The 18,880-nt window shown below is 36.2% G+C and overlaps 1 protein-coding gene and 1 long non-coding RNA gene across 3 annotated transcripts in view; one reads left to right on the top strand and one right to left on the bottom strand.

The window, feature by feature from the left end:
* MYOF (myoferlin) overlaps positions 1 to 18,880 on the top strand; it is a 65,185-nt gene that overhangs the window by 31,115 nt on the left and 15,190 nt on the right. For both annotated transcript variants that reach the window (XR_004241529.1, XM_032116227.1), the window contains exons 20-37: positions 161 to 338; positions 1,167 to 1,291; positions 1,787 to 1,893; positions 4,193 to 4,385; positions 5,426 to 5,581; positions 6,567 to 6,698; positions 7,989 to 8,152; positions 9,867 to 9,981; positions 10,099 to 10,204; positions 11,763 to 11,905; positions 12,204 to 12,377; positions 13,578 to 13,689; positions 14,836 to 14,913; positions 16,693 to 16,874; positions 16,967 to 17,125; positions 17,284 to 17,382; positions 17,681 to 17,842; positions 18,361 to 18,526. Coding sequence is in view for 1 of the 2 variants with exons in the window: in XM_032116227.1 (XP_031972118.1) it covers positions 161 to 338; positions 1,167 to 1,291; positions 1,787 to 1,893; positions 4,193 to 4,385; positions 5,426 to 5,581; positions 6,567 to 6,698; positions 7,989 to 8,152; positions 9,867 to 9,981; positions 10,099 to 10,204; positions 11,763 to 11,905; positions 12,204 to 12,377; positions 13,578 to 13,689; positions 14,836 to 14,913; positions 16,693 to 16,874; positions 16,967 to 17,125; positions 17,284 to 17,382; positions 17,681 to 17,842; positions 18,361 to 18,526 (2,551 nt within the window). In the remaining variant the exon portion in view is untranslated. The remainder of the gene's footprint in view (positions 1 to 160; positions 339 to 1,166; positions 1,292 to 1,786; positions 1,894 to 4,192; positions 4,386 to 5,425; positions 5,582 to 6,566; positions 6,699 to 7,988; positions 8,153 to 9,866; positions 9,982 to 10,098; positions 10,205 to 11,762; positions 11,906 to 12,203; positions 12,378 to 13,577; positions 13,690 to 14,835; positions 14,914 to 16,692; positions 16,875 to 16,966; positions 17,126 to 17,283; positions 17,383 to 17,680; positions 17,843 to 18,360; positions 18,527 to 18,880) is intronic.
* On the bottom strand, positions 11,533 to 18,803 carry LOC116447244. The gene is made up of 2 exons (XR_004241530.1): positions 18,584 to 18,803; positions 11,533 to 12,417 (listed from the first exon to the last, which is right to left on the bottom strand). It is a non-coding gene; the product is annotated as an uncharacterized LOC116447244 (long non-coding RNA).

Here is an 18,880-nt window from a genome sequence, read left to right as displayed (position 1 = left end):
AATATCAAATACAGTAATTAATTATATATGTTATATTTTTTGCTTTCTTCTCAGAAAACAGTAAAAATACCGAAGTTATTATTTCCATTAAGAGATTGCTGTTGTTTTCTATAATTGTGGATCCTGTTTTGAAATGCAGCTAAAAAGGTTGCTTTTGTAGAAATACCAGCGCCGACGGAAGTTCTGCTTGGCTGCCGTGTTTCATTCTGCCACAATGCTGCAAGACACGGGAGAGCCCATCCAGTTCGAAGTGAGCATTGGCAACTACGGCAACAAGTTCGACACCACCTGTAAACCTTTGGCATCAACGACTCAGTACAGTCGTGCTGTTTTTGATGGTAAGGATGCTCTGGTTTAGGGATTAGATACTCTAAAATTGTCTTTTTGAGGTGCTGTTTATGGCTTTGGAATGTCAGCCCAAACTGCACTGAACACTTCCTGAAAATGTGACAGAAAAGAGTGCGTGTGGCTCTTCACAGCTCTTGAGATGAAGTTGCATTTATGGAATACATGCTGCAAGGCCTACTGAGGTTATTAATGAAATTTTGAGAGAATTCAGTGAAATCTTTTGATCATGTACTAGATGTGCACAAAATTTGCAAGGAAAAGAAATCACATTATTTTAGAAGTATCAAGAATTAAGTAGGAAGAACACGCTTTGAATATTCTGATTTAGAATAAAATAGTAACTTGTTTTTAAACCATACATCTCACAGCCTAGAAAAAAACCAAACTATCTAGATCACAGGAAAATATATTTTGGCTATAATTTTTTTTAATTAACTGCAAAGAGTAGTTCTTTTTTCCCTGTGTGTTAAATGAAATTGTCAGACTTACTCTGGTAAATAATTATTTGAATATTTTATTTCAAAGAAAGACTTATATTAATGTGCCATCAGCATCAGTAAGTTATGGGAAAAAATAATCAACATGTTAACAGCTAATTTATTTTTAAAAATCTGTTGGATTTTGAAACAATTTGAAGTGAGTGTTTGCCATTCGACAGATGCTACAGTGGCTTGAAAATACAAATTCTTAGATGAATTTGGAGTAGCTTATATGTTCTTAATGATTTGTAGTACATAAATAAAATAAATATAGCAACAGTGTACAGTATGTATTCCTGCCATGAATTCTAAATCTTACATACAAATGTTTCACACCAGGTAATTATTATTACTACTTGCCATGGGCAAACACAAAGCCAGTTGTAACGCTGACTTCTTTTTGGGAGGACATAAGTCATAGATTAGACCCTGTGAATGTAATCCTAAACATGGCTGAAAGACTGGTAAGACATTTAAAATCTCTCTTTTGCTGATAGGCTTCTCATTTTTACTTTTTTTGATTTAGAGGTGTAATCAAACAGCGACATTTTGAGCAAATTATGGAAATTTTGTGATACTTTCTCTCCTTTTTTCTTACTCAAAATTAAAAGTAGCTTAGTGTAGCAAATGGCACTGTTAATCATAGGCCTGTATTTTAGCAAGGCTCAATACAGTCCTGCTTGAATCCACAGGGAATTCCCACAGGAAAGAAGAGTCCTTGCTGTTGGTTAGGGGCATGTTAAGTCTGTGGAATTGTTATTTGCATGTTTTGTTAATACAGTGGGGGAGAACATCAGAATAGTCCTGTTAAATATGAGTGAAGTTTAAACACCTGAGTCTTTTTTTTGGTTTAGCCTTTACACGGACAAATAAATAAGGTCAAAATCTTGAAACTCCTACTGACCATAAACTACAATGGAAGTTTATGAGTGCAAATTCTTTTCTTTTAAATTCCTCAGCAATCCAACTTAGCCACCTTAAAATCAGGAATGCAAGCTAAAATGTCTGAAAACCAATTAGCTGAGATGTGGTTGAAGCTGATTGATGAACTTACAGAAGGTATAAGGTAAAAGAATCTTTTTTTATCTCTTACATTATCATTCTAGGCCTGCTCAGAATCTTTGCTATTGCCTCTGCTAAGTCAGAAAACAAATTCTGAGGACTATAAAACTGACTAACCCCTGAATTGACCTAAGAACTGAAATTCCAAAAGTCTCTGAAAGTAGTAAAACATCATGGATATTGCCAATGAAATAATCCAGCTAGTTGTGTAATTCTCCTTTATCTCAGGATAGTTTTATTACTGACAGTGATAAAACAAAACAGTATCTCTTGAAAAAATCTAAGGGAGGACTGTTCTGAAAATAGATATTAGGTCTCTCTTCTGCCTTTCTTCCATCCTCCCTTCTTTAGAATTCCTCATGTACCTTTGGTTTACCCATGTTTCAATGTTATTCCTGAAACTGAAGAGAGAAGAAAGTCTAGTAATTTACTGGTAAACCCAAAATAAACAAGTCAAAAGGTATGCAGAGATTAAGGACCATAAAGATCATACTTTTGAGTAAGCCTCTAGTCAACATGTCTGTATGTATGGGAGTGTTCAGAGAAGGCAACAGGAGTCAGCATTTAGAGTTTTGAAAGAGAAAAAATTCTAAATAGAGAGGAAGGATTTGTATGAGAAAGAGACATTAAAAAAGGAGGTATTGAGATGGGGAGAGTAAACAAGTGGGTGATAAAACAGCACAGGAAAAGGAAAGGGAAAATGACAGAACAGTTATTATCCATAAGAGGAAATAAAGAACATGAAATGAGAGAACAAATTCATCAAGTTGTACAGCCAATATAAAAGTAAGCAGGGGGAAAAACAAACAGTGGAGGTCAGTATATACTAGCAAAGAATTGCATGATAGAAAGCTTATGTAAAAATATAAACTAGTAACTTCATAGGATGCTGTGATCTGAAAGAAAGCAGAGAGAAACAACTCACAAACTTCAGGAAAGTAAAATGTGAAGGGCACATGGAGCCATCTAGTGAGTGTGGAAACTTCAGGTCAGTTCATCATCCTGACACATATTTGCAGTGTTATTAATTCAGGCCATTATTTTATAAAATATCACTCAACAATTATCGAGCAATAGCACTTAGACATATCCACCAAATGAACTTCCTGTTGCTCTTGGGATACAATTCTCTTTTTTGATTTTTTTTTCAGCAAACTCAAAAAACCTCTGTCAAAGACCTAGTTTCCTGCATTGAATTCGTAGAAGATTTTTCCTTGCTGTGCTAAAGTTTCAATGACTTAGGAGTGTGAGAGGGTTTTCAGTGCACTACTTAAACCTAAAATGATGTGACTTTCTGGAAGTTCTGATCCGGTGCATTTGATTCATGTCTAAGTAGCTCCCAGGGCAGACAGCCCTTGCGCTCAGATTAGTAGAACTAACTGTAGTGGAAGGCACAATAGTCAGTATCAAGGTTTTACAGAATCAAACCCCTTAGAAGTGCATCACATGTCATTAAGTATAGGTCAAAGAAGAGTCAGTCTTTTCAAACTAGGCAGTGTCTTCAAAAGTTTTTTAACTTTTTCTAAAGAATCATATTAAAGATGTTTTAATAAACTCTGTTAAAGGGATACAGTCATTGGTCTTTGAAAAGCAGCCTTTTCCTCAAACCTCCTCTAACTCAAAAAAGCTCATTTTTCCTACAGAATTGGACAGCACTGTCAGGCACATGGTGTGATTTTTTTGGGGTTGTCCTGTGCTTAGCCAGGACTCAGTGATCCTTGAGAGTCGCTTCTAACTCAGGATGTTCTATGATTTCTTGGTTGCACGGAATAGTTACTCTGCCCTCTGGTGACTCAGAAGTTCTGTGTCATGGATTTCTTTTAGACTTCTTTGATGTTTTCCTGCCAGAGGGTTAGATAAGTCTAGTCATAGACACAAGCCATATTTGTCTGTTGAGTTTCTGGGAATATACTGTTTCAGTGAAGGAAAGGAACCTAATCTTGGTCTGAAGGCACTGATTTCATTTTTGAGATTTACATGTTGAGACAATATTTTTTTACTGCGAACATATAGAGAAGTGGATTTTCCTTGGTTTGATTGGCAGCAATTGCATTAAAGCAAACACATCAAGATGTTCTACCTTGATGCTTGTTATGTAAGTCCAGCCTTTCCCTTGCTTACTATAAACACCTTGTCAGGTGGACATCTCTGCAGAAATAGATGCAATAGCGGTGTTCCAGTGGTTTTCAATCACAGGAAATGATGGCACTCAATCCTTTGCCACTGTTTGCATGTCTGCATTTAGAGTGTAGCCAAATAAAATCCACTTAGATTATTAACCATAACAAATATTCTCTTTTCAGTAAACCATTTCCTCTCATAGAAGGCAAATCTAATATTACAGTCCTTGACACTCAGATAGAAAAATTGCGCCTCAAGTCTCTCAAACAGATTGGAGAAGCAGCAGCAAGGATGAGAAGTGAAGCTACTGATGTGAAAGCCACTCTGACAGAAATTGAGGATTGGTTGGATAGATTACTGCAACTGAGTGAAGAGGTTAGTGCTGCACAATACCAGTGATTGGTTTAGCAATACTGGTTAGTTTAGCAATACCTCTCTAACACAAATGGGTGTAAAGTTCACTGCTAATCAGTATCCACTCTCCATAGAATAGTAATTTTAGGTGCTGTGAAAGTAAGCATGTTCCCATCTGTAATTGCAATTTACTTAAACAAAACTCGTGTGTTAGCTGTTCTCACTGAGAATGTGTGTTGGGTAATGATCACGCTGTGATTGGTAGAACAGACCCTGTTCTGTTTAAGTGACTGTATTTTGTCCTTTCCTTTCTTCCTGAGTTGCAAGTCACTTTTTTGGTTCAGGGACTGCAGGGTATATGTTGGGTTTCCACAGCTTGTTAGCTGTAGTAATCAGCTTCTAACAGAGTTAAATCTGTTTCTGTGGATTTTTTTTTTAATTTTCAGAAATGTTTTCTGTTTTCATCTTGGCTATCTCATAATTGCTTTTCACAACTTTTTAGAAATGGTTTTATTTTTAGTATGTTGCTTCTGCTCTGTAAAGCTACTGGTTTAAAAAAAAAGAGTTAACTGGCCAGACTTGCAGCTAGCTCACAAAGGTGGGCACAGAACTCCAGAATGGTAATAGGTGGTTTCTGTCTTCGCTAAAAGTCTTACGAAGACATACCCTTAACATGGAAGCATCACAAGCACTTTAATATGTAGCAGGTCAATCCAAAGCATCAACAGAAGGCATCAGTCACTGCCATTGCCATTAGGGAATCAAGATACAAAATGTCTCTAGAAAAATTCATAAAGGATGTAAGGATTGTTTTTTTAATAAAACTTACTTGCTTTCCAAAAATCTTAATGGTATTTTTATGATTCTTTCAGACCTATGTATTGTTTACTTGCAAAATAAAACTATTCCCTCTATCAGAAGTTTGTGGTGATTCTTGATTCTAAATGATAAATCCTTTGACATAAACCCTTATTTATGTTTCTCTTTTCTAAGACCTAGATTAGTTTATTGTTCTATTAATTACTCTTCTTAACCCTCCTTTCCCCACAAATAATCTGCAGCCACAAAACAGTATGCCTGATATAATCATATGGATGATCCGAGGGGAGAAAAGACTGGCCTATGCTCGTGTTCCTGCACACCAAGTGCTATACTCCACAACAAGCCCTGAATCATCTGGTAAATATTGTGGAAAGACCCAAACAATCTTCTTAAAGGTACTTTATTTCTCCTTAAGAAATAATTAACTGCCTAAATTGAGATGCCTTCTGACATGAGTGTGAAGCATGCAAACAAACTATGAACAATGAGGTGTCAAACTCAGGACAGATTAAAAGCCAACTGCTTATTGGTTCTTCAAAGTATCAGAGTTTTAAGTCCATCATAAGCCAATTAGAACCAGTATTGGCCCCTATCTTTGAGACTTTTCTAAAAGAGCTCAAAATTTTGATAGAACTTTAAAGTGTTACTTGAGTTGGTATTTTGGGGTTCTACATGAATGGATGCTTTCATAGGGAATAAAAGTGTGAGTCAGAGAAGTTCCAAAAACCTATTCAAAGTTTTGGATGGTTTTCTGCAAGCAATAAAGCATGTCTACACCCAGAAGTTGTCTCTCTGAATTGGGTCTTACCCTTGAATGGGAATGGCTTTCTCCATTTAAGTTGAAACTGTATTTAGTTGAAATAAACGTAACCAGAAAATAGCAACCTGACTGTGAAACAATAGCACTTACAGAGTTTGTCATTTTACTAGTAGTTACAGTGATGAATGCTTCAGTGCAGACAAGCCTGTATCTTCATGGTTTTATGCAAACCCCCATTGATTCTGCATTTACTGAACCATCCCTGCTAACCTCTGCATTTCCAGAGTCTCCCAACAAGAAACTCAAATATCAACACTGAAGTTTTAAGTTCTTGTCAAAACTAAAAACTCATTGCTGAATGAAACTTGGGAGAGAATATACTGGAACAGGGCTGATATTACTGTTAGTGTACTTGGGTTTTTACATGCCCTAGACAGGTATAATTTAAAGAATGTTTTCCTCCTGAACTACTTACTACTGACTTTTGAGAAAAAGCACTACGGGAAGAGATAAATAAATATGTATTGTTACTCATATCTCTTTGTTACTGTGTATATTTTACTGAAAGCTACAATACCTGCATAACATATCAAAGAATAACGTTTTTGTTTTTGTGCCAGTACCCACAGGACAAGACGAAAGATGTCAAAATGCCTGCAGAGTTGCGAATTAACATTTGGCTGGGGCTCAGTGCAGTTGAAAAGAAGTTTAATAGCTTTGCAGAGGGAACATTCAGTGTTTTTGCAGAAATGGTACGTCCATCATTGCTTTCTTACTTTAAACTCGGATGTGAGTGTTGGGAATTCAGCGCAGTTGGAGCTTCTTTGTGTGACGGACAGAAAGAGAGAGTAGTGTTTATTATAAGGAAACAAGTAGACCCCATTCAAGGCAATTAATGATCGAGTCCATTGTACCTACCGGATGAACTTCAGCAGACCAGATTCTGACCTGGTTAGTCAGGTACAAATCTGGTTAATTCCAGTGATTTCAAATAAGTTTATTTTAGATTTTAATCAGTGTAATTAAGATTGAGATCTAAACCATTATGTTTTGGCATGTGAATAACCCTTTTTTTTTTAATTGCTTCTTCACTTATACAAATTATGCTTGGATACAATTGATTTTGCTTAATAATGGTTCTTCTGTAGCAGTGGAAAATTTACTGTTGCTGACAAAAGGCTATAATACAATAACATTTCAATGAGAAGAGTTAAAAAAGTCAGAACACAAATGCTTGAGATAGTCCCACAGCATATAATAGGGGTTTTGAATGGAAATGGTAAGTAGCAGGTATGTTTTATATGCCACATCACATAATGGTGCATACAACCCCGTAGCAGTAAGATGGTTAATAAAGACATTTTTCCAGTGGTGTCAGCATTGCACCTGTGCTTAAATATTTAGTAAGTCACTTAAAGCAATGGGTGTTCAAAGCCATTATTTAAGTATACAGTTTAAGAGGCTGTTGAATATCTCATTTGTTGATCTTCAGCAATCCAACAATTTTACACGAATAAGAGCAGAAAACTCAAGACCATCATAAACTACAAATAATGCCAGGAGGGGAAATAGACTATTTAAACTGGACTGACATCAGAATCATGCCCCTGGTAGCTACTGTGATAAGATTTTAATTCAGTTATACATATTACAAAATAAAAGATTTTAAATAGGAGGAGATTTGAGATGGAAAAGAATGACAATCATGGATTTGGGGAACAGAATGAACTTGTTTGAATAATGTAACAGAATTTTATTTAACAGCATTCTAATTTTGAGAAAATTTTACTGTAGTTGTAGGGAGGCATTACATTGAGAAGATTGTTTACCAGGCAGCACAGAAGAAAATGAAAGAAAGAAGTTAATAATGACATTGCAGAGTAATGTGGAAAGGGAATACTTAATTTCAGAGCAAGTAAAATGTAAAATTATAGTAAAATGCTTCAGTTGTAATAGTTACATAAATATATATTCATTTCCCCCCCTAAAAGCTGTTTCTTATTCCTAAGTAATAATTGCATTTTTGCTTTCTTCCTACACAGTATGAAAATCAGGCTCTGCTTTTTGGAAAGTGGGGTACCTCAGGACTTGTTGGTCGCCACAAGTTTTCTGATGTTACAGGAAAAATCAAACTGAAAAGAGAGTACTTTCTACCCCCAAAGGGCTGGGACTGGGAAGGAGAATGGATGGTTGATCCTGAAAGAAGGTCAGATTTTTTAAATTTTATGCAGGTAGGAATAAAGGCGTTTGTGGTGTTGAGTAAAAGCTCTTCTCTGTTTTGCTGGATGAGAAAGAGATTTTAAGCAGAATGTTCCAGGACAGCAAAAAACAGACAATAGTCAAAGCTAGTTAATAGTGCTAAAATTAGCATTACCTTTTTAAAAAGTAAAACAAAACAGGCAACAGAAAGAAAGCATCCATTTCTAAGAACTAGCTTATGGTTTTGCAGTCCCCGTGTTATGATGGCTCTATTGCTTATATTCTCTGGGTCTCAGTGCTTCATCTTTTAAAAAGGGATAATAGTAGTATTTCATGCCTAGGAAGCTACTACAAGGTTTACATGTGTCTATGTGAGATTCACAGATCCTGCTGGGATGCTTTCAGAGAAGACCCTTGGATTGGTGGATCTTCCCTAGAGAGAAACTTAACCCTGGCATCCAGTATAAATCTGCAGTTCATGCTGTAGTGACATCATTACAGCATCTGCATGGGCATTCACAAACACTGGATGGTTTTTTTGTTTATTTCATTAAATACTGAAAAGTTCCATTGCCATTGCTAAACACCTGACACAGGTTATTTCTCAAACGGACTCAAGGCAGGCGGTGTTTTCAGTATAAGGTTGTGGTGCCATGTGACAGCTCCTCCCCAGGCAGACCAAATTTGTGAAGTGTCAGTCCTTCCTGAGCTCTGACAGGTTCAGTCTTGCTCTGCCAGAGGTTTTCAGCTCTGGAGTTGTGCCAGTCTGACTGTGTTGCCACACTTTAAACCAGACTGGGTACATTATTTGTTTCATAAACAAAAGCCAGCTTGAGAAAGAGACTCTTTTTTTTTTCCTAAAAGAAAATATTTGGCCCATTTTAAATTCTTGTGTTCTGATGGTGAAAAAGATACAGAACTGCTGCTATAGAAAAACTGTGCAGGGAAAAATATATGCTATTATTTGATCCATTTTAAAATTTCATCAGTTGTAGGTATGAATGGATGGTGTTTTGTTTCTATGAAATTGGTCATTTTTATGAATAATATGACATGAAGAAAATCAGTAACATGGAGATACTTTCTCAGATAATGGAAAATCCCTTCCTGTTGAAATGCCTATTTTTTTGCCATGCAGCTGCTTCCACTGGGAGATGATCTGTGGCTCTATTTGGCCAGCAAATGGCAGTGTGGAACACACTTTGGTGCCTTCTGAACCAGAGTGAACCACCAAGGGAAAGCAAAAGGCTTTTATCTGATTTAATGTTCTTCTATTTCTTTTACTTGCAAATTAGAAAAATATTAGCCAACTGATTGCTTGCCTTGTCAACAGCATAAATGGAAACAAAATTAAGTACATTGCCAAATTTTAATGCATACGTAGATGCACGTGCTTTAGAGATGCATATAATTCATACACAGTCCAGGTCTCCTACACTTAAATATATGATGTTTTTTCTTTTTCCAAGAGGACATATTGGAAGCAGATTCTGAATTAAAGAGCAGTTAAACATTCCTGCTAGTCACTCATATTTATGAATAATGTTCCTCCTAATGCTTAATGCTGCTGGAGTTTCTTCAGTGTTTTTTTCTGTTTCCTTCATATAGATGGACAGTCCAGAATACCACCATGTGTGCACATTCTGTACTATGTTTCTGTATGTCCTCTGTAGTGAACTAATGTGGGTTTTATTTATAATTGTATTTTTTTGGATGTGCAGTTTGTTGACTGAAGCTGATGCTGGTCATACTGAGTTTACTGATGAAGTATATGAAAATGAGAGTCGCTATCCTGGAGGGGAATGGAAAGCATCTGAGGAGAGTTTCACAGATGTGGTGAGACTTAAATTTTTCACTGGATAAGTACAGGTTTAAGGGAAGGAGTACTATGTTTTGCTACACAGTGTATTTACTCTACTAATGCACAAAACTTCTATTTTCCTTATATAAAAGAATGGAGAAAAAGCCCCGCCCCCACGTGAATTCACATGTCCTTTTGGATGGGTGTGGGAAGATGATGCTTGGAAATCTGATTTAAATCGAGCAGTGGATGAACATGGTAAGATTTACTGTTTATCTGCTGATTATTAGGACAATCTGCTGTATTTCATAATGAAGGAGGAGGACACATGTCAAAACTAGCAATATTCTGGGCATGATAGTGGTTGCCCTATGGAAAAATACCAAGGAAGTATTTAGATAAAGGTGCTTAAGGAATCAGATAATATGACACTGAGAAAGTGTTCACTGTCTGCATCTGTTTCTACTTCCTTTTTAATGGATTAATAGCAGCAATTGAGGGGTTTTTAGAGAAGTCAGAAGCTTGAGACCTGAAACCTCTGTAATTGCATCAAGAATATGTGGCAAAGGCAGGTTTGGATCTGTCTGCTAATTTACCTGTGAACTTTTAGCCACGGGATGAGTCATCAAATAATGCCACAAAGTGAATCAGGAGGTCTGGGGACTAAAGGATGTGGGAAATCTTCTTGTGTTGGTCACACACCACACAAGTCTGGGAAGGATTCTTTTATTTCTGAGAGCAGAATAGCGGCACTGAATTTGTGGCAGGGGAGCCATGCAGGACTGATCAGGATGAACCGTTGGTTATTAGGCAATTCTGAAATGAAAAACACTTCAAAATCTTTCCGTGAAGAGTCAGGTGCTGCTAGACAGAGATTTTCAAACTGTATGTACTACTAACATGATCAGGGTAGAAAATCCTAATATGCTTATTACTGTTGTCAGCTTAGAAAGTTGGGGTATAAACAACCTCACAAGACCATAATTTGGATTCTACAGCAATAGGAAAAAGTAATCAGTGTCTCCTAACAAAGTATTTACAGGAGATTAAGTTGATGGTTTGAAAACAAAATAAATTATTTTTTTTTAAAAGGAAGATCATGGGAGAGAATGGAAAACCCAGAATTTTGCAAAACTATAAGGAATTTTTGTTTTGTTCTAAACCAGATGAAAACTCTCAAATAGTTACTGCTTTTAAATAAAAAAATAGCTGGCTATTAGAGTAGAAAAAGAAACCTTAGATTTATCTTAGAGTACTGATATCTGTCTTAATTGGAACTTCTGGTAGAAGTCTGTGGTAAGTTTTTAATAACATGAATTAAAATTAAGTTCTGAGTCTTAGATACTTGGCAACTGAATTATACATAGACCAAAAATACAGTAACAGGTTTACCAGTTCTTAAAGTTCTATGATCAGAGTTCATGTAGTTGGTGTTCTTTTAAATGAAAAGCTGTTGGAGTCAGAAGAGTGCACAGGACTTTTAACTCTTATTTAAAATTAAGGATTACTTTTTCCTGCAGTGAAGTATGAAAATGCGATATCAACATCTGAGAAAACAAGAATACAAAGAAAAGAACTTTATTGTATCTGTTTTAATGTTGAGATTTTTATTGTCACATATATTACAAGACAGCATCACTATAAAATGTCATCAGTGGCTCCCTGGCTATTGGGCTGTAAGGGTCTGCAATGCTGAACAGTCTTGTGTGATAAATCTTCATCCTCTGTAGGTACAGTCACTCTATTCCCCATGCTTTTTTACTTAATATCTCGCTTGTATTTCTGAAAATACATCAACCCATTGATTCTGTTTTAGGATGGGAATATGGAATTACTATTCCTCCGGACACTAAACCCAAGTCATGGGTTGCTGCAGAGAAAATGTACCACACACATCGACGACGAAGACTGGTGCGGAAACGTAGGAGGGAACTGTCTGAAGGAGTTACAGCAGGAAGGGTAAGAAAAGAGAGATCCAATCAGGACTTGCACATTTTAACAGTTTGAGGTTTTGGGTTTTTTAAAAAGAACTGCATGAGATTACTCATTATCTGAGTAAAGAAAAAGTGTAATACCAACCAAAAAAAATCTTGAACAACCGTTTATGTTTTTATTATATTCCCTTTCTTTATCTTCTTCTACGTTGACGTTTCTAGCTTTGGTTTATGAGGGGGTTTTTAGGCCTGCCACAGCAAATGCTGCTTTTTTTCACTACAGTTACACAACACTGTGGATAACAAGAATTTGTATCTTCTAGGGAAGGTCATCATATGAAGATCAGGAAGGATGGGAATATGCTTCCCTGATTGGCTGGAAATTTCACTGGGAACAACGCAGTTCTGATACTTTCCGTCGAAGACGATGGAGACGAAAAATGGCTCCCTCAGAGACACATGGTGCTGCAGCTATCTTTAAACTTGAAGGTGCTTTGGTAAGGGACAGAGTGTCAAAAAGGTCTTTCAAAGGTCGATCTGTTAATTTGCAGTAAATAAACAAATATATCAGCCATTTTAGCCCCTGAATTGTTAAACTAATATATAACTGAGAAGCTAATACAGTGTACATTGTTTAAATTATTTAGTCTGAAAGGGACCACTAAAGTTGGGGTAGAGATTTTTGTATTATTACTATTTTTTAATATTTTTATTACATATACAATATTGTATATCACGTTATATATAATTTATGTTTTGTATTTTTTAAATCTTACTTATTGCTTTACTTTTCAAATTATTTTTGTTAGTGCATTATGTGAGATTTAGCTCAAAAGGCCAAATTACTAGATGAGCCTCCTGTAAATAAAGTGAAAAGGTAGCTCAAGCTTTTCATGCTTTTCATGTAATTTAGATGTTTTAACATCAGCACAAGAAACAACAGGTATGGAAAAAGCTGCCCCTGATGAGTATTTGCTTGTGTAAACAACCAAACACATGAAAAGATAAGAAAGTGGAGAAGCCAGAATTTCACATGACACAGATAGAGGAGCAGAATGCAGTTATTCCTCTAGTTTTCAGGTTAACACAGCTTCACAAATAACCTCTATTTACCAAAATACAAACTATAGCAAATAATGTGAGAAGGCTCCTTTGTTTTTGTAAACTATATAATGATTCTGAGTGTATAGCATTAACAAAACTTTGCACTTTTTTCTTGGTTTGTTTCTCTTTTTTTCATCAAATGTTGACCAACGATTCACTGATGGAATTTTCTTTCTTCACTTAATTTGGTTGCTCTGAGTTTAATAATTCCTCTTTCAGTTTTGCTTACAGCTGTAGTTCCTGCACTAGTGCTGGGATGAAGCCTTAAAGCAGTTCTCTGCTGCAGCACTGTGCAGAAGACCTGTGACCTTTCCTCCACTATGAGCTGATAGGTAGCTAGTACATCTCCAGAAATAAGAAATTCTGGAAGCAAGATTAAATGATTGCATATGATTTCTGCACAGCTTCAATTGGCAACAGGAAATGACCTCTGGACATGAGTAAACATCCTGTAAAGCACTTTTGCTCACAGAAGTAAATTACTCCTTGTCCTGGAGGAGAGATGGAAACCCATAAATTCCCACACATAGTCCATTTCTATCAAGTTCCTTCTATGTTTGTAAATAGTCAATAACTTTGTTCTCTAACTTCAGGGAGCAGACAATAGTGTCGATGATGGAGAAGGGAAGAGTTCAGACAAAACCAAGGAGTCAGCTACAAAGGTGTTTGGTGCCAATACACCAATGGTTTCCTGCTATTTTGACAGTAGGTTCTTTAAAAATACCTTTCTCAAAAATCTTGTCTGTTTCCTTTTGGTCTCAAACAGAATCATAATTCTTTGTGGTTTACATCTGGCTTTATATGCCTTCTGGAGTAATTACTATCAGACCCTTGATTGGACCCTATTTAAATTATTAAGGAAAAAATCCAGTTAGTCATTTCAGTATTTCAGTCCACTGTTACACAGATATTTTTAAAGCCTGTATGGGACAGGAATTTTAAGGGTAAATTTAATTTTTCTATTGGTTTAGGTCACTTAACCAGCTCAGTGCAGGATCAGACAATGCCTGGGCCAGAGGAAGCAGTACCATGTAGTTGAGTTGGTAAAGTGAACAAAACTGTAGCTTTGCCAACCTGGATTGGTTTTGAATGCTTTGTAATCACTGTAATGTGAATCACAAAAGCAGGGATGTTGAGATGGGAGCCACCAGTGCTAGTTAACAGGAATAGAGGCCAATTGTGTGACTTAACATCCTTTTTGAGGAGCTCTGATTAGAACACTTGTCTTTATTTGAACTCTGCAGAACTTGATCAACTTGCTGGGAATGGATGTCTGTATCGTAAAGATTTCAGAACCCAGGGAACATTGTTGAAGTTGCTTTTTAATAATGACCACAGTTGGAGGAAAATGGCACTTTTTCTTGCCAGAGGTCAGAGGTTTCAGCTCAATGAGGTTCTGTAGTGGCTCAGATTTTTTCATGGGCTGAAAGGGTTAGACCTGACATCTTTTCAAGCAAAGCTGTAGTAACTTAGCTAAGAGCTAAAAATGTGAAATACCCGGGATCTTGGAAGTGCTGTAGTGAATACTTAAGCACAGGAGTGCCCAGTTCTTGATTGTCTTTGCATGAGCTAGATTATCACACTGTTTCAAACAAATTTTTGAATAGAAAGATTTTTAGATGATCATATGGTGAAAAAAGCCCAAATAACATTAGTGATTTTTTTTTTTTTCATTTCTGTGTTGTGTTGGAACAAATGTTCTCAGGTGCTAGCTGATTGGTATTAATACTCAGCACATGAAAAGCAAAAATGTTACTACAGTGCTTGTGTTATAATGGGTAAGGCATTAAAATATCTTCATTACAGAAAAGAAGCCTGTATAATGCAGTTGGTTTTATTTATTTGATACAGGAGTATATACTTACCACCTTCGCTGTTACATCTACCAGGCAAGAAACCTCATGGCTTTAGACAAAGACAGTTTTTCAGGTATGGAAAAATCCTGCTAAAGGTGCAGAAAACCCACTTTTGCCATGAACTAGTAGCTTGATTTATTTGGATGCAGAATATCTTGACTCTTTAAGGTCTGTGCATAGGTCCCAGCTACTGAAACTACACCGTAAAGAAAGTCTCAGCTTTATTACGTATGACCTGAATTTGTTACTACTGCCCCAGAGGCTGCTGCAAACAAAGTGCTCTGTTATGTCCTGTACCAGCTGCTGCCAGTGAATTCTCAGTGAGGGAATGGGATTTCAGATAAGGTCTGAATTTCTCATGACCAGGCCCTTCCTTTTGCCTTGGATTCTCCTTCTAACCAAAGTCTACATGCAGTTTTTTCCTGCAGGAAGCTTGCACAAAAGCAAGGATGAAGAAAGCTGGATGATTTCTTCGTTACTTATGTCACCAACTACCTCTCAGTGTTCAGTGTGTCTTATTAACTGATTATGGACCATGAACATGTAGAAAACTACACTGTGCCTTACTGATAAGCATGTCTTTTATTTGTTTATACATGTGTACTTCTTGCCCATGTATTTCCAGCTCTTAGTTATTCCAACAGCGTTGTGTCCATCTGACATCTTTGTAGTCAGACTAATACCCAGCTTTCAAGTTTTGCTAATTCAAATCAAAATTTCACTGGAAAGTCACAGAGGAAATTGAATTTAGGTTCTGTAAGAATATGACTTTACACTTCCTTTAAGGAAGTTCAGCAGAAGACAAAGCTGAAATGAATTTTCTTTCTCCATTACCCTCCATTTGCATTCTTTCTTTTTCTCCCTTTAATTGAGTAGGTGTAATGCCTTTGTTACAGAGGATGCAATGCTTTACAAATTTTAGTGCTATTTTCTGAAATGAGGAGGGTTTTGTAGGGCTGCCTGCGTGTATTTGGTCTTATTTCAATATGCAGCACTTAAAAGCAATGCAAAGAAACCATTAAAAATGCCTTTAAATTGCATATGTATAATTCAGGACAGGCATCTCAGATGCAGTCATACATAAACTAGCTCATCTACATTTTATTTTCCTCTAAAATTTGTTTGAAGAATTAGCCAAATTTTGTAAAACTCTGATCATATACCTTGTCAGGATCTATTGAAATTGACCTAAAGATAACCTCTGAAATTGCCTTTAGTCCTTAGCAAGTGCAATTTGTACAGGAAACATTAATGACCATCATCAGATACCTTCTACAGAGCTCTTGATGATTTAAAGGCCTGCCGAATACTGGGCCTAGACCACTTTAATCATTCAGCTGTTTCACAAGAAGAGGTTGCTGTAAACAAGCATGTTTGAAACCTAACCATGATCTGAGCAATACAGCCTGGGAGAATTTGTTGTTTGGCAACTAGTCAGAACTAGAATTATTTCTTTGTATTATTTATGAGGCCGTACAGTTGTATATCAATGGAAACAACAAAAAGGTTTCTATGGACAAGATTTAAAGCAAGATTAGTATAAACAGTGTTTCATTTTAGTTTTCTGGTTATCTTTCTGCTTTGAAAGATATTTTATCATTTTCATTTATTACTGTTAATCAAGCCTTGTATAAAGGAAGTGATTTAGTAATTGAATGGAAATTGCTCTATTAAATGTTAATTACGTATATGTGTTCATTTTTGTTTTACATAGAATGGTTTATAGAACTGGTAACAACAGTAGAAAAATAACATATTACATTTGATAAAAATTGTGATTGTATACCTTATGGCTTGATGTGGTTTTGTTTATCTGTAACTCTGTGCTTTCAATCTTTGTATGATATTTCAGATCCATATGCTCATGTTTCTTTCCTCCATCAAAGCAAAACAACCGAGGTCATTCATTCAACTCTAAATCCTACATGGGACCAAACTCTCATATTTAATGAAATTGAGATCTATGGGGACCCACAGTCAATAGCCCAAAACCCACCTAGTGTTGTTATTGAACTTTTTGACAGTGACCAAGTGGTAGGTGAAATCTTTTTACCCTGATTGCTTTTTTATTTATTTATGTTAGTTGACAACACATCAATGGCTGTTACGGCTGTTTTTTATTGCAGGGTAAAGATGAATTCCTTGGAAGAAGCGTTTGTTCCCCCATGGTCAAGTTAATCCCAGAAGAGGACATCACACCAAAACTGCTTTGGTATCCAGTTACAAATAATGGCAAAGCTAGCGGAGACATTCTTTTTGCTGCAGAACTTATTTTGAGAGACAAGGTGTGTATTTCTCCTTTTTTTGTGTGTATGTAATATAATAAGATACAGTATATATTCTTCCATGATGAGACATTATGTGAAGAACTGTCTTAACACTTGCAAGGTATTTCATCTAAGGAAGATGGGAGAAACTAATACTCATGTTTGTGTCTTAATAGGCTGGTACCAACCTTCCAATTCTTCCATCACAAAGGGCACCAAAGCTTTACATGGTCCCTCAAGGAATCAGACCAGTAGTTCAACTCACTGCTGTTGAGGTATGGTTACTCTTAAACTAACTGAATACAAGTACAGTCTTCTCATCCTCTGGACAGGAGGCTTGTGTAAGTACTTAAAGAAAACAAAAAAAATTCATAGTGAGAAATACTCTGTTCTTTAAGTGGTTTTGAATTTCACTGTTTCCACTTATTTTCCTAGAACTAGAACCTTGAAAGATTTTGCCAGACACATTTTATTATTGAATATCTTTATTTCTTCTTTCCTACTTTTTGAGTGTTATATTAAGCATATTGATATCCCTTCCCACTTTTGCTTATATTGGATTTTATTTTACAGATTTTGGCCTGGGGGCTGCGAAACATGAAAAACTACCAACTGGCACCTGTTATGTCTCCAAGTCTCATTGTGGAATGTGGGGGTGAAATGGTGGAATCTGTGGTGATCAAAAACCTCAAAAAGACACCGAATTTTCCATCTTCTGTTCTCTTCATGAAAGTTGTACGTTACAAAAACCTATATACCACCTATCTATAGCAAAATAAGTTGCTCCATAGTTTTAAAGTTCAAGGGTTTGTTCTGAGTAGAAAAGGTCACACATCCTTTTTTGATTTACCATAAGCAATTTGTGAGCCTGAAAACTGTAATAAAGATCATGTAAACATGTGTGTACAGTCACTGGTAAGTTGCACGATTTTATATGCACAATCCAGTGCAGTATATAATTTTTTTTTTTTTGAAAAGGCATCAATTTACCTGTAGATGTTTGGCTACTTTCTTATTGCTAGGATGGGAGCTGTGCAAGAGTAAAGAAAATTCAAGATTTGGGGCAATTAAAATTACTCTTACTGACTTTTATTGACTCATAAAATTAGAAGTTTTCATTCACCATACAGCCATAAAACATGGTAGTTCAATATTAGGTAAATGAAGTAACAGCTCTGATTTAGGGAAGAAATCTTTATTCTTTCTTTTTCTTCTGTTTGCATTGTAAAAAACCTCTAACCTTGTATTTTTAGCTTTTGCCGAAAGAGGAGTTATACAGTCCATCCCTTGTTATCAAAGTAATAGACCACAGACCATTTGGACGGAAGCCCATTGTGGGACAATGTACTATTGATTTATTGGAAAGCTTTCGCTGTGACCCCTACACTACTAAACAGGACATTGCACCACAGCTGAAAGGTAGGAAACTGGAAAATGATACGTTCTGCTTTCTTGTGAGATACTAGAATTACCTACCTTCAGTGTTTACTCTGCATGTTGTACTGATGAATAGACATCTTGTGTTGTGTACTTAGTTGGAGATAATGTTTTCTGAAAGGAAAAACACCTAAAAGAGAGTATTAATTAGTGTAACATTCTGTGAAACATAAGAGGGCATAATGCAAAGCACTCTTGGACTTGATGTGCTCATTCCCTGAAGTTCCTCTTTAGTACCAACTTGGAAGTTAACTACCTGGAGATCACCTCTGCACTAGCACCAAAGTAATGATCCAGTATTCTAGCAAATATGGTCTGAATACAATGCTGACATTT

The sequence above is a fragment of the Corvus moneduloides genome, chromosome 8 (genome assembly GCF_009650955.1).
Source record: "Corvus moneduloides isolate bCorMon1 chromosome 8, bCorMon1.pri, whole genome shotgun sequence".
Lineage (NCBI taxonomy): Eukaryota > Metazoa > Chordata > Aves > Passeriformes > Corvidae > Corvus > Corvus moneduloides.
This window is presented reverse-complemented; position numbering and strand designations above follow the sequence as displayed.